Source organism: Pempheris klunzingeri, chromosome 12 (genome assembly GCF_042242105.1).
Source record: "Pempheris klunzingeri isolate RE-2024b chromosome 12, fPemKlu1.hap1, whole genome shotgun sequence".
Taxonomy (NCBI): domain Eukaryota; kingdom Metazoa; phylum Chordata; class Actinopteri; order Acropomatiformes; family Pempheridae; genus Pempheris; species Pempheris klunzingeri.
Window position 1 is genome coordinate 25542449 of NC_092023.1, and position 14603 is coordinate 25557051.

The following is a 14603-nucleotide window of genomic DNA, read 5'->3' on the forward strand; positions in this document are numbered from 1 at the left end:
GCATGGTGAACAGGCTGTGTCAGTTCAGTGGACATTTACTGTCATGAGGGTTTCAGGAAGAAAGCATCAAAACTATAAATAAAAAATATCAGGATGAAGAATAGCAGCATAACAATAACAACATATTTAAATGTATAGGCATTAAAATGAGAAATGAGATGAATTAATTATATACACAGTATACACAGCACAGTATGTCCTCTGAATGTATTTGGTGTCTATATGTACGCATAATGTGGCCATAGTGAAATGAATCCCCAGTTAACAGTTACGTTATGGATCATATGTAGGAACAGAGCACATAACTCAGTGACCATCTCTCAGATTAAATCTTTAGTGTGTGTTTATGTCTGTGTGTGTGTGTGTGTGTGTGTGTGTGTGTGTGTGAGTGTGTGTGTGTGTGTGTGTGCGTGTGTATGTGTGTGTGTGTGTGTGTGTGTTCATTCACTGTCCCTCAGGTTGTGGCATTTTGATACCTACCGTGAACAGTGAGATAGGAGGAGTATTCTTAATTATGAGAGGTCAATAAGCTCTTTGTATCACTGATGCTCATTAGATGGGCTGCATTGGTGTTCTGGCTGGTTTTAATCACCCGCTGCAGAGCCTCCGGTCCTGGGCCGAGCACAGCCCATGCCAGCTTGTGACGTTTCGGTTCATGATGTTCTCTATGGCTCTGAAAAAGTTAACAAAAACTCACTTACTTGCCAGTTTATTTAACTTTAAAACAAACCCAACTTGCAGCTGCAGCATACAGCACGGGGACATACTGAAAGGGACAAACACTGGTTATGGAGAGGCCCAGGTGTGTCCCGTGTCCGATAATGGACGCCGGGCGGTTGGAGGCAGAGCTGCTGTGTTTACGGCGCGCTGGCCCTTTAAGAGAGCCCCGTGTTTTCATTGGCACGGTGACGTCAGAGCGGCGGAGGACCAATGGCGTGCGGGCGGTGAAGGCAATGGTCCTGGCTCAGAGTCCTGCTCTCGGAGGGAGACTTTTACACTGCACAAAAGCCAGGCAAACACTCGCAGCTGAGATGAACCAGAGCCGTCGGGCGCTCTCCGTGGATTAAAACGGAAACTTTCGGCTATGGCTCCGAACGTGGACAAGTAGCACGAGAGGCACGCGCTCACCCCCGCCGCCAGCGGACCCTCTACTGCAAACCAACTCCTGCTTAGATGCGCGGCCACCGCTGAAAAATATGCTCCAGCCGAGCCGCCTCAGCCCCGGCTTCACTCGCAAATTCCCAATCTCATAACCAGTTTCGCGAGACATTCTCCTGCTCCTGCTCGTTAGTAGTTTCTCTCTCTCTCTCTCTCTCTCTCTCTCTCTCTCTCTCTCTCTCTCTCTCTCTCTCTCTCTCTCTCTCCGCTTCTCACCTTTTTAAAGTCCGCTGTTTCAAGTCCCCGACACACCTGCGAGACCGCGCTATGGCAGGGAAGCTGACAGCAGCGCAGGGCACGGGAGTACTGCTGGTGACAGCCAACGTTGGATCCCTGTTCGAGGATGTGAGTCTCTCCGCTGACCGTCGCTGTCTGTCACTGCTGTCTGTCTGTCTGTCTGTCTGTCTGCCTGTCTGTCTGCTCCTGCGTCGTGTTTGTACTTTTCTCTTTAACGTATATAAGGACAGCTGCGTCTAAACGACGTCTCAGCTGGTCACGACTCGTGTGTGTGTGTGTGTGTGTGTGTGTGTGTGTGTGTGTGTGTGAAACACCTATACTCTCCCTGCACTGACACATGGGCCTCTCCTAACCGTACCGACACATGCTAGCTGTGTGTGTCCAGGGTTCTGTGTTGTGCACATGCAGTGACCCACTTTTTCTTTCATGCCTTCTGCCCGCTCTGCCTGTAAAGATGTGAGTATTGATCCCAGTCTGTCTCTGCAGTAGAGTGGCCATGGGCACAGGAGTTCTTTTCCTGTGATCCAACCTCTCAACTCTGTGCAACCAGGCTTGCAGTAGTCTACCTTTGCAGAGCACCCCCCCACACCCCCCGTGTGAATCTGCCTCTGATCATCACAACTAGTAAAACCAAACTTAGTTAAGCTGAGTGAGCTTTGCTTTGGGAAGTACAAACCGCAGAAGAGTAATAGAAGTAAGCCGATCACTGCACCCACTGCTTCAGCTTCCTGCAGCTGATGTTTCACACCTTCTAGTTATTCTTTCCCTCCATGTCAGGGTGCTGCCCAGCAGTGTTCCCCTTGAAGAAGAGCTAGGTTATCTCCTGGAGTTGACACTGCCATAAATAAAGACGGTGGCAGTCGAGGTTGCAGGCTCACCGGCATCCTATTCACGGCATTATGGGCCCCAAGCAGCGTTCAGATACTCAGTCTAGATTAAAAGTGCTTGCTTGCTTCATTGAGGAAAAGCAAAAACAAGCCTCGCATGAAAATAGGTGTGTCACACCTCCCAAGGAGTGTCCGTGCAGGTCGTTGAATGATATCCACGGCTGTTTCATAGTGCGTTTGCACCCTCTGGTTGTAGTAATGGCAGCGAATCATGGAGGAAAGTGTAACAATTTTGGTTAAATGCCTCAAGTTCAAGCACTCTGTGTCACTTTCAGTGTTGTGTCAATAGCAAGTCCCCCCCCTCCCTCCCTCCTTCCCTCCCTCCTTTCATCCGTGTGAAGAGCTGATCCCAAACATGAAGGAAGAGCCGTCTCCCTCGCTGGAGTAAGTCTATAAATAGCCTGCCTCTCACAAGCAGCAGGCTTTGGGTGTCTTTGGGTGCCAAAATGCATATTGGAGCGTGTTTCCGTCTATGAGTGGGTCTGCTGGCTGTATATGAGACTATCAATAGTCTACAGTGTGTTTGCAGGCCTTATGATGCTGGAGTAGAATGAACTCTTTGTGGACTTTTTTCGCTATTAGGCCAGTTGTCAATTAGAAGATTCTGTGTTTATGGCGGCGTAGCCTGACCCCCGATCTACCAAAAACATTATGAAATGTGTTGGAGGTATACTTCTATGCCACCTCATAGAGTTGGATGAAGATCGAATGTTCACGGCTGCGGTCTCTCGTGTTTACCGCCATTCCATATGTAAACGCGCACACACAGCCTCACCGTGCAGTTGTGGTGTGTTTGAACAAGGAGTGCCACTCCTCCGCAAGTATTGATGAAAGCCTTTAATGCTAAATGTACACAAATTTAGCTCCGGAGAAAGTGGAAGCTTGTAGGACGAAGACAACAAGATGGCCGCGGACGGAAGTCAAGGATTGATCGATGAGTTTAAGATCAGCAGTGTTATCATAAGCTGTTATGCCCCTGATGGTTTGGTTCAGCTAGAGTGGTGCAGGCAACATGTATACACCAACTTTCAACACGTACTGTTGTGTAACTGATAATACTGAGTCAGTTTCCTGACTGTCTTCTGCGCCACCTTTTAGCACGTACTGCTGTCTTGTAGTCACCAGATGTGGCAGCTCTGTTGACAGCTGTGCAAAAGTTACAAAGACTTGCTTTAATTCTTTATTCTTTATGTGAACTTAAGATGTCTCCAGTATGTGTCTGTCCAGTAGTATATATCCTGTAGTTCGTTAGCCATGAGCTGCTACTAGATTTCAAATGCACCTCGAGTCATTTTTATCTGAGCAGTTTAAGTGGAACAGAAACCTTACATGGCAAATTACTGCAAAAAAATCCTCTGTATATGTAGTGTAGAAACACATACTAATAGTAACGGTGAAGCAAAATACCGTCCCAGCAATCATTTGTCCCGATCCTAAGTGTTAGCGAACATAACGAAAGATTGATTGGTTCAAAGTTGCTTTACGAAGGTTTTTAGCATCTCACCATGAACATATGGTGTCTTAGATGGTGGATCTATAAACTACATCACAGTGCCATTGCTGCTCTCACAAGCTGTGTACTGTTAGATGGCCCAGCAGGGAACAGAACCCCCAACTCTGCCAGTCTTGGTGCCTGCTTCAGCTATTAAACCACACAAAGCTGTTGTTCCCAGATCCTGTCTTACACTGAAAAGTTAGCCTTTTTTTTTTTTTTTTTTTTAAAATGCTTGTTATAGTTTTTGTCTGGATCTTTCACCAACACTTTCATTGATTCATAAGGAAAGTTGATGTTAAAAGCCTCAGCCTCATTGGGGCATTTTGCCCATTTGAATTTCCTCCGACTCTGCTGTGTCTGAACAAATAAAGCAAAAGACAAACATTCGTCCTCAAGCTCAAGTCCTTTTCTGTTGTCGGCCCTCTGAGCCATCCTCAGTTAATCTAATTACGACGGCAAACATTGGCTTCTCCCATGTCTAAAACGGCAACCATCAACAACCAGACATTATTTGCTTTGTGTTGAGTCTCAAATGCTCCCTTTGGGTTTCTAAGATAAAGTCCCCCCCTCCAGCTGAGAGCTGGACTGTGTGTTTGCTGCTTTAACACAAGCAGCCACTCAGGTTTACCTGCACGACAGTAAGGAGATGCAAAGGAGGAACGTGTAATTTATTTATTACCAACCAAAGCTGCCCTTTCATCATCATCACTTTTAGCCTTTACCCTGTTTTAGTCATGCTTGGCTTCGCTGGTCTTTTGCAGCACTTATTGCACTGAAACAGTGCTTTAATTTTAAATGTTGAAGAAAATATCCTTAATGCTTGTTGAGCAAAGAATGTTATATGCTGACCTTGTGCCAAAACAATTAAGGCATATTAAAAGACGAAGATTTAACGGGTAACTCCAGTATTTTTAAAACTGAGCTCTATTTTTTGCATATTTCAATGGTTAGTTTATGTTTTTGTGTGACTTCTGTGTTTTTAAAGGGTAAACACGGATCCAGTGCAATATTTGTGCAACACACAATAACACAAACAGACTCACAGATAGAAGCAGAATTAGACCAGCAACTCAAGTGTTGGGTGAGGTAAAATGAATGTCTTTGGAGTCTGGTGGCTTTGAAGAGAGCCACATAACGGCTGTTTCTGGTCGAACAAAAAGAATCTTACAGTTTCGCGGCTGCTGCCTGTGGCGATCCACTGGACCAGTTCCAAAACATTTTGTACTCGGTTGTCATTTCAAACCCAAATCATGTAAAAATAAGGCCCAGGATCAAAAGTGCCAAATTACCCAGAATTATCCTACATTATTAACTCCTCCCAAACCTTAAGGATATCTGTTCACCAGGCTTGGTTCATCTGTTCCCATCGTGAAGGCACTGCAGCGTTCCCATGGGTCCTGTTGGATTACTGATCCAAAATCATCCTGTTGTGCACAGTTCACCACAAATGATGTCCATTAATGAGTTTGCTCAGCCATCAGCTGTTATCTGTAGTCATTCCCGCAAACGTCTATTACAGGAAAATATGCTGAAAGAAAGTGAGTGTGCAGATTAGCGAATGAACGAATCAATAAGTAGCTTCTTCAATTCAGGATCCTTTTAAAATGTGAGCGTGGTCCCTTACAGACGTCAGGCTGTAGAGGAACGAAGCTGCTGATGAGGTAGAGTCATAATATCAGTTAACTTCCACAGCTGAGATAAACTCAGGTTGGAGACTCGTGCCAGTATGTGGGCATGTTCTCATCCAACTCATTTGGAGAGCTCTGGAGTGTTTTCCTGTCACTATTGCTTTGTTTAAACAGGTGGACACCACGTTGGCTGGACTTGGGTGTCACTAAATAACTGCACCTGAGACGCAGGTTTTGTTTTGAAGGAGCACTAAAGTGTACTTCCACAAGTGGCCTCTCCTTCACCAACAAACCACCGATAGGAAATGACTCCTAGATGAAAATGTTGGATGTTGAAATTCATGCTTGGGGGAAAAAAATGCAACAAAATGCCTGAGTGCAGGCGTGTGCAGATATGTCCCATCATGCTTCACTCAGGTTGCATGGACTGGAATTATCTTCCACGCAAAAGTCAGTTGAAACTTGTCACTTCTGTTTACCGGGCCTCGGTTTGTTCAGCTTGAACCCAAATAAACTCAACAAAAATGTTACAAAGTCTGCCTCTCCTCGATGGTTCAGCCCGGAGAAAACAAACTATAGGTGCCACTTGAGTGTCTGTGCTTTACTTGATCTCTGGTGGTAACCGAATCTCGGCTTGCTGACAGTAACTGAGAGATAATTTCGTGACTTTTGGAGACTTTCCAGCAGAAAGCTCAGTGGGATTATTCCAAATAATCGAAATGTGACAAACCGATGCAGATGCCATCTCTCCAGCCAGCTCTGACTGCTGAGGATGTAAACTGAGGTGCCGCTCTGCTTTTTAAGGCTATGTGTGTAGACTCCTCTGGTCCTATTATCCAAATGATGGCTGCTACATTCTCTTCAAGCGCTCTCATCGCAGCCACCACTGGTCACTGGCTTTGGTTTTGCTTTGATTACAACCACTCTGTTTTTGATTACATACACCTCCTATTTGCCAAGCCAAGACGGCCATATGGTGATGCAATAGATTACTATGAATAGCCTCTCCTGGTGGATTTGGTCTCCCAGCTTATTTTTCATCACGTCTCTCTGTTTTTTCCTCTCCTGTCCTCTGACAGCTCATTAGTTCAGGCTATCAGAGCCCCGACCCCACTGAGTGGGCATATTTACACCACCAAAGATAGAACAGAGCAGGAAAAAGTGCCCGTCTGACTCAAACCTAGAAGCAATGCATACACTACTCCAAGTAGTTTGTCTTCAGTGACTGTTATTCAGCGTGTGCGTGGTTGGGAAGTGTTTGACAGGTCTAAAGTCAAAGTTACTCTCTGCATCTTATTAGCGGTACGGACCAGCGCGGATAAAATGAATTTTCCTCGTAAACATGTAACTGCAGCCAGCATAGATGCTAGAAACTATATTTAGCCTTTAGTCACATGGCTGATGGTGGTGAATTCCCGAACTGAATAATGTAATTGAGCATTTAGGAAGCGTATTTATAGTGTTGGCAATAGAAGTGCAAATGTGATATCAGACGTGATGGTGTGTTGATATGGAGGAAAGCTAACAATGACAAAATGGCTACATTCAGAAGAGCAAGTCTCTGCTTTTGAGTCCAGCTCTCCATGCTTTCGCCAGCGTTGTGAGCTCAAGTTTTATGAGGAGAGGCTCCGCGGCAAAGACTGTGACTAAATACTTCATCTGACAGCTTGATTTTGCGTTTCTTCCTCTGCCAAAGTCTGTTCCAGTGTGTTGCTGCAGGAGTGGAAAAGTTTATGAAAGAAAGATCAGATGATGCTATTTTGGTGCTCTCCCCGCTCTGCCCTCCTCCATCCTGTCATAACACGGAATTAGTTTCAAAAGGAAAAGATGTTGGAGAGAGCTGAACGTTGCCACCAGCAGGCCACAAAAAGTCAGAGTTGGAAGCACAACGTCCTGCATTCAAATTAGATATCCAGCACTTAATGTACGGTATGTTTAACAGTATCTGATGGTGTTTGACCATTGAAATGACACTATGTCTTAGTTAAGTCTTGATTCATAGTAGAGTTGTTAACCTACAGGTTGAGTTTCACTATCAAATATGCTTTGTGTATTTAATTAATGTGGTGAGTCAGTCAAATGACGCCACTGAATAAAAAATGCATAGTGTATTTTGCATGTGCTGTTGCATCGTTAGTCATTTGCATGAAAACCTCAGATAGGAAATGGAAAGATGTTGCCGCAGCAGATTGTGATGGTGTTCAAGTCTTTAAGGAAAGCCCTGCGGCCCCTCACAGCCACTCCAGCCCGTCCCCTGGGGGAAAAGCTCAGGGCCCTCTGGGATCTTATTCTTCTTCTTCTGTTATGAGAGGTAAGCCCCGTTGTCTGCATCGCTCAGGGCTCTGGGTTTTCTTCACACAGCCGGCCGCTCTCATGGTGGAATGTAATGCCAGACTCACTGACTTCTTAGAGCCTCTCAGCTTTACTGCTGGATATCAGTCAACAAGTCAGCTTCCACAAAATGTCAAGAAAACTATTAGGTAGCATAAATGAGCAGTGGCTTACTCTCCTGTGATGTCACCAGTTATTTTGCAATGGCTGTATCCATCTGAATTGAGGATTGAGTAAAATAATTTGGTAGAGAAGTGGTTTCGGGGATTCTGTTGAAATGCATTCATTTTAATAGAATTACTGCACTGTGAGCTGTGTCTCCCCGGTGCTGAGTCAGGTCATCGTGCCCCCTGAACAGAGTCTGCCCTGGCCCAAACCAGCAGAGGTGTGGAGATGATCATGTTGCTGATGTGGAGGACAAACAGTACCCCCCCCCTCCTCTCCCCGGCCGGCCTGAGCTGTTGATCTTACCAGGCAAAATAAGCAGTCAGTCACTGAACCAGACAGGAGAGTTTATAGTGGGGGTCTCTCGGGGGAAATGACGCACTCACAGACCTATATGTGAATCTGGAGAAAGACATACACACCAGCTCTCAGTAATCTATAACACGAGACAGGGACTTTACAGTGGGTCGACACAGCCAGCTTTTTCCAGAGTTCATTGACCCCCCGCTCAGGAGGGTTTAACTGTGTGTGTGTGTGTGTGTGTATGTATGTGTGTGTGTGTGTGTGTGTGCGATCAGAGTGGGACAATGAACAGCCAGGCCCCATTGGATCCAGATAAGGAACTGGGATAAGAGTGGGAGTGTCGACGCGGAGCAGGGGAAGCTTGGGTTCACTCCAAGAACCATAATTATCCAGGATGGGAAAGCCAGAGAGGGACACCCCCCTCACCCATTCCTCTGATGAGCACAGGACTCATTCACAAGATTCCCTGAAGAGACATCAGAGGGGGATCAGTCCCCGTGTAAATTCACATACAGGAGTACAATGCAACTGATGCAGCAGAAGCTCAGCATCAAGTCATTGTTTCTGCACTTGTTTGGTTATTTTCTACCTGTTCTTGTCGTCCTGGGCACATTTTCTTCAGTCAGACAGTTATTCAGTCACCTTCTATCTTCCCTTTCTTTACAAGTGGTGAAAGTCATCTCCAGTGACTGTTGCATTGTTGACAGGAGACGTTTAAGAGCTCTAAACTAGTTATTAAGTGCGTTATAAGAGTCGTACTGCTTGCTGCCACTCTTCGTTGCCATTAAAATGTCGCGTGTTTGCGAGGCTGATGCTCACAGGCACTGCCAACCACACAGCAGCAGCAGTTTCCGAGGCTGCAGTAACGTTTTTAACACACAGGTCAATGTGGTATCTTTTGAAGGTTTCTCATGTATAAGCTATAGCTGGGCTGTCCTAACACATTTGCTGTGTGACCTCTGGTCTCTGGGTGTTATCTTGAAACCTCATGGAAAAAAAACCCAAAAGTGTCTGCACGGCACCGCTAGTGCTGAGAAAGAAATGCTGTTTGTTATTTTTTGATTTTGGCGAACTGACAATATCTTAGAAACGAAGTTTGACTAAAGGGGATTTCTAACCTTGTAAACGAGAACTTGAACAGAACCCCTTTTAGCCCCTCTGTCACTGAATAGTTGTTGTTGAGAGTCGTGACCTTTTTTCTTACGACTGGGATGTTCAACACTTGGAAAAAACAAAAGCAAAACTGATGATTTCAAGATAACTAGTTGTTGTCTAGGTTCGGATAAGCTTTGTTGTGTCATGAAACTGTTTGTGTTCATACCTGGAGTTCATAGCACAGTTTATGTGCAGTATTTAAGCTTGCGTCAGCGCTGTTTGCTAAAGGAATTTGGCTCACTTTCCTCTTGTAAACCCAAAGTGTGTGTTTTAAAGAGCTCGCTTAGCAACAGCAGGCCGTCTGTCCACTTGTGTTTTTATCTGTGATCCATATCCACTTCACTTCCACGTGATCCGTTGTGGTGATGTCAGTTTTACACTTCTCACTGTCTTTGTTGCGTCACACGCTCCCAGGAACACATGCACATGCGTTTCTCTCCAAGCTACTGTGTCGGCAGGGGAGACACACAGACTGAATGATTACAGACGTGCTCATACCTCTTTTATCTCCATAGAAGCCAAACTTCAGAAATAAAGGAGCTGTGGCTCACAGCCTGCCTGTGCTGTCGCAAGATATCTGTCCCCCCTGTTCTGCTCCACATTACACCACAGAGCTCTTATCAGCAGCCGCTGCAGGGTTTGTTCACGAAAAGGGATGCATAAAAGTTGTATGCCGGTCACATACATCACATGTCTTTACGGATTAGATAAATGGGAGGGACAGCTTTGCAGACTGGATTTTCATCGACGTAGGATGTTTCTGTATTTGAGGCTCGGCAGCACTTCACTGTCAATTCAGTCATTTCAGAAACGATGTTAATCGTGTTAAAGGGGGAAAAAAAGTGTCTACCAACTGCTCTAAGGCCTTTTTCAGACCCACTTTACCTCTGAATGTAAAGATGCAGGCCTCTCATTCATTTGAATGATGCCAGTCAAGCGAGGGTGCCAACACAGAGGGAGCCGGCAAAAAAAAAAAAAAATGCAGGGTTGTCCGGCAAACAAGTTGAACCAGGCTTAACTTTTGCCACAGCGTGATGTCATCTGGCAAGGCGCTGTGCTTGTAACAAAGCCGCTGTATTTTTGCTGTTTACCTCACTATCTTTCCAACGAAAGATTCTGAGCTTTAGAATCATGTGTGTGAGTATAAGGATCTACTGTAAGAAGAAACCACCCCACAAGTGCACAAGTGCAGCCCCCTGCATCGTTTTAAACAGGCTAATCAGCTCGCTTTAAAGGAGCTGGTTGATCCCCGTTTCCAGTCTTTATGCTAAGCTAAGCTAACCAGCTGCATATTCAGTGTACAGGCATGAGCGTGGCATTGATCCGTCTTCTAGCTCTTGGCAAGAAAATAGATCAATGCATTTCCCAAAACATTTCACTAATTGTTCAAAGAGAAGTTTGGCTCTATCAGCATCACATGCTACCAGTCCTGCTACACACGTTTACAACGAGTACAACATGAGAAAAGTCTTCATGGTTTACTTGAAAATCCATAAACAGGTATTTTGGCTTTTATTGTGAAGGCGCTACAGATACTCCGCATCCCATCCATCACCTTCATTTAGACATGCCAGAGGTGACATTGCCTCTTAAACCCAGATGGTGTTTTGAACCAACTCACCGACTGCCTGACATCTAAGAGCCCTTCTGAAGCCTGAGCCCTTCCTACTTCTGAATTACTACCACTTGCTTTGCCACTCTCTCTTTGCCTTTGCCATCAAAAGAATCCTCTTTTAATTAGTTGGGTGTCCCTGCCGGTCAGGTCGTCCTCTGTAAAGCCCTCTGAGACATGAGCTTGTTTTGGAGGTTGTATTAAAGGAAACATTTTGGACACTTGAGGAAAGTCTTTATTAGCAAACGTTCAGCTGAAGGCTTTCACCGTGTCTAGATTCTTCACATCTACTGTGTTACTGTGAGGGGGATGAAAAGGTTCTTCATCCGGGTTGCACTCTCTTCTCACTGCCTTTATCCCCCGCAGAGACCCCTCCACTCACCAGCTCCCTTTATCTTTTTCCCATACACACTCAGCCACACATTCCCAGCAGGGCGGCTGTTTATTTAACACTAAGCCTTTGATGGAGAGTGCTTATTGTCTCTGCTCCACGTACACGTCGGTTGGTGAATATTTCCCAGTTAAGGCCATTGTTTTTTTTCCACCGTGGCCCCAGCCTGAAAACGCACTAGCTGGTCTGGCCAAGTCATTAAGCAGAGCCTGGTACTGACTATGCTCATGACTACACTTTTCCTCCAGCCTCTTCGTCTTTCGGGTTTCCTGCCGTGGAGTCATGTGGTTGGTCAGCGCACCTGGATAGCATTACTGTATCCTGTGCTGCTGTAAATATCGGGCATGATGTGGTCACAGACATACATTTTTGGTGACTTGTATGCACATACATGTGTAAGCCAGAGTGCTGCATTGCTCAAAAGTCTATCCTCCATCACTCAGAGCTACGTCTGGTTTCTCTCAGCAGCGTGCTAAGCCATAATGGAAAACTCCCTCCCAATGAACATCAGTATTTGACTGTTTGACACCCTCTGGTTCCCATTTAAGGCAAGTCAAGATGTATGCTGTAAGAGAATACATAATACACACACACACACACACACACACACTTGCTGCTGGCACTCCATCACTACTGAAATAGCCCGAAAGCTTCTGTTATATGTCTCATGGCACTCCAAAGAGTTTCACCTTCACATTTATTACAGTTAAGAAAGCGAGGAGTGCAGCTCTGACTGTACATGTGTGCGCTGTGTCTACAGTCATGGAAGTATTTGTTATGCGGCTGTTGCTGGCCACTTGTCGTGCTGCATCCAGAACGCTCATGTTGTTTTCTTCCCTCAGATGCAAATAGCGGGCCAGCTGCAGGGGGGGGGGGGTGGTATTGAGTGTTACTCCAAAGCAAGCTGCTGTGGTGTTGAAGCTTGGCGCCTGCTTTAATTACTGCATCATTAGTCCTCCCACTCTCAGCCTCACTTCTGGAGAAGATGAAGGCCCAGAGCACTTAAGGACCTTGAATGTAATTCCTTATTTAATACTGAATAGGAGATCAGTGTTATAGTCTAAAACCTTAAAATCTACCTTAGCTAAAGACTGGCACAGCGGTGAAACGACTTATGGAGCTTTTCCATCACACAGTTTTAGCACTACTTGCCTCGACTCTCCTTGACTCGGTTTGGGTCGTTTTCCATTACAATTGCGTACCACCTCAGCGTGGGTGTGGTCGTCATAGCAAGGCAGCCCGAAACTCCACAAACACAACATAAGTAAGGACATCGAGTGTTTGGTTTGCGTGTAGCCGTTTACCTCGTTCACAGAAATAATAAAAACGCCCGGTCGCTGCTGCCGGGTTTTTAAAAATGGCGGCTTTGATTACACCCAACACACTAATGTAGTTATAGGCACATGAACAGCAAGGACATTTTAGGTATTAATGTATTTAATTCCTCCCACGAATCATCCATAACTGGGATATGAACAGCTGATGGATGACTAACCATAAAATGACATGAATATGAAGTATTTATTCATCATCAATGAAGTACTTTTTTGTATATTTTTATTTTTATCTATTCATGAATTAGCTGTTTATTTATTCATAAATGTGTCTTAACTGTCCTTTCCAACGGAGCGAACGCCATCTGCCGTGAGACGTAAAGCAGGTGTCACCAATCACATTACAGATGGAGCCGCATTGTTTTATCTCTTCCTACTGTGACATTTCAAAATGTCGTCAGAGAAGAAGGGCTGATGGGAATCCAAGTAATTTTTGATCCATTTTGCAAATACGAACAACAGCAACAGACAATAATTACATTTCACAATGACTGAAATGAGAATTGAGTATTGTCACCCAGACATTAGACCAGACCGTGTTTATTCTAAGCTAGTTCTAAGCTGAGGAGCCGGTTCAGTTGCAGCTCTGTTGTCCACCGTGCTGATGTGCTGGTCTGAGTCTGAGCAGCTTGGTGGGAGTCTGACCACTCCCTGCTGATTTCCCCTTTGTTTTTCAAACTGGGCTTTTGCCAGCTTTCCAGCACACGTGTGCATTTGCACAGAGCCGTGTGTCGTGTGTTGCTGTGTGTGTTCGGTCCCACTCACTGCCTTATCATCCCTGGCCTTTGCAGAGGGTTATCACTTGGTCTTCCACTACCGACAGTAAAGTTTCCACTGCGGACGGCTCGAACAATGCAGACCCTCCCCTCGTTTATCCACCACTTCTGCCTCTCCCCTGGCAGCTATATATAGACCTCAGCCACAAGTATATCTTTGTCTAAGACATCCTATTATTTCTTGATGGTGTTGCCGGAAAAAGGTCCCTTGGTCCCGGGCCTGGGAAACTGTGCGACAGTGAAGCATTGAGCCTCACCCAAATTTCCTCTTCCAGGGACAAAAACAGTGAGAAAGTCAGCAAAGGAGACAGTAAATCAAGTAGGGAGTGGGTATTTCAAGGGTCAAGTTGTGATTTTACTAGTATGAATAACGTTTTTCCTAGTGTGTTTTTTTTTTTTTTTCTTTTTTGCCTTTATCAGAGGTGTCATTCTGTGTGTGTGTGTGTGTGGAGTGTGTGATCCAGTGGACGCTGAAACAGTAAACAGTTGTGTGTAATGTGGATTTGAACAGAGAGATGGACAGTTGAGCAGTGACTTAAGGGGCCATTGGATTGACAGGCTCTAGATAAAAGTAGATAAAAGGAGGAAGACTTCACACTTGCCCCCACACACACACACACACACACACACACACACACACACACCCTTGTCTTAAGGGTTGCCCTGGCCATTTGCCTGCAGCCTGTCAGCGCTCCTTCAAACAAGTGTGTGTTTGTCTGTGGCGCTCCATGGGACAGGCCAGCCCTCAGATGCTTGTCCACAGAGCAGCTGAACAGATGGTACCCTCTCTACCTTGGCTGCTTCACAGGTTTTTATTACCCAGCGAGAGGCGAGTTAGAAAGGGAAGACAAACGCCTGTTAAAAAAAGGATGCATTTATCCACCTGCTAATGCTCATCATTTACTTTTTATAGGTATTTACTTTGCCTCCATGACAGATGGAAACCTTTAAATGATGAAGATCAAAATTTTAAACATGTTTGTGCTGAAGCCCTGCTTAGTGCGTCAGGTTACAGGTTGTAGAGACATTCCAGCTTTACTGTAACAGCGAAGTAGTATGGCAGAAAAAAATGATCTACTTAGGCTATTTAAAGCCATCCAATAGTCATAAAACTGTCAGGAACAACAGGGT

General features: G+C 45.3%; 1 protein-coding gene across 3 annotated transcripts in view; it reads left to right on the forward strand.

The window, feature by feature from the left end:
* The first annotated feature begins 1368 nt into the window (after positions 1-1368).
* LOC139211133 (inositol polyphosphate-5-phosphatase A) overlaps positions 1369-14603 on the forward strand; it is a 129124-nt gene continuing 115889 nt past the window's right edge. For all 3 annotated transcript variants that reach the window (XM_070841402.1, XM_070841403.1, XM_070841404.1), the window contains exon 1: positions 1369-1503. In XM_070841402.1, coding sequence (XP_070697503.1) covers positions 1426-1503 — 78 coding nt within the window. In that variant the 5' untranslated portion in view covers positions 1369-1425. The remainder of the gene's footprint in view (positions 1504-14603) is intronic.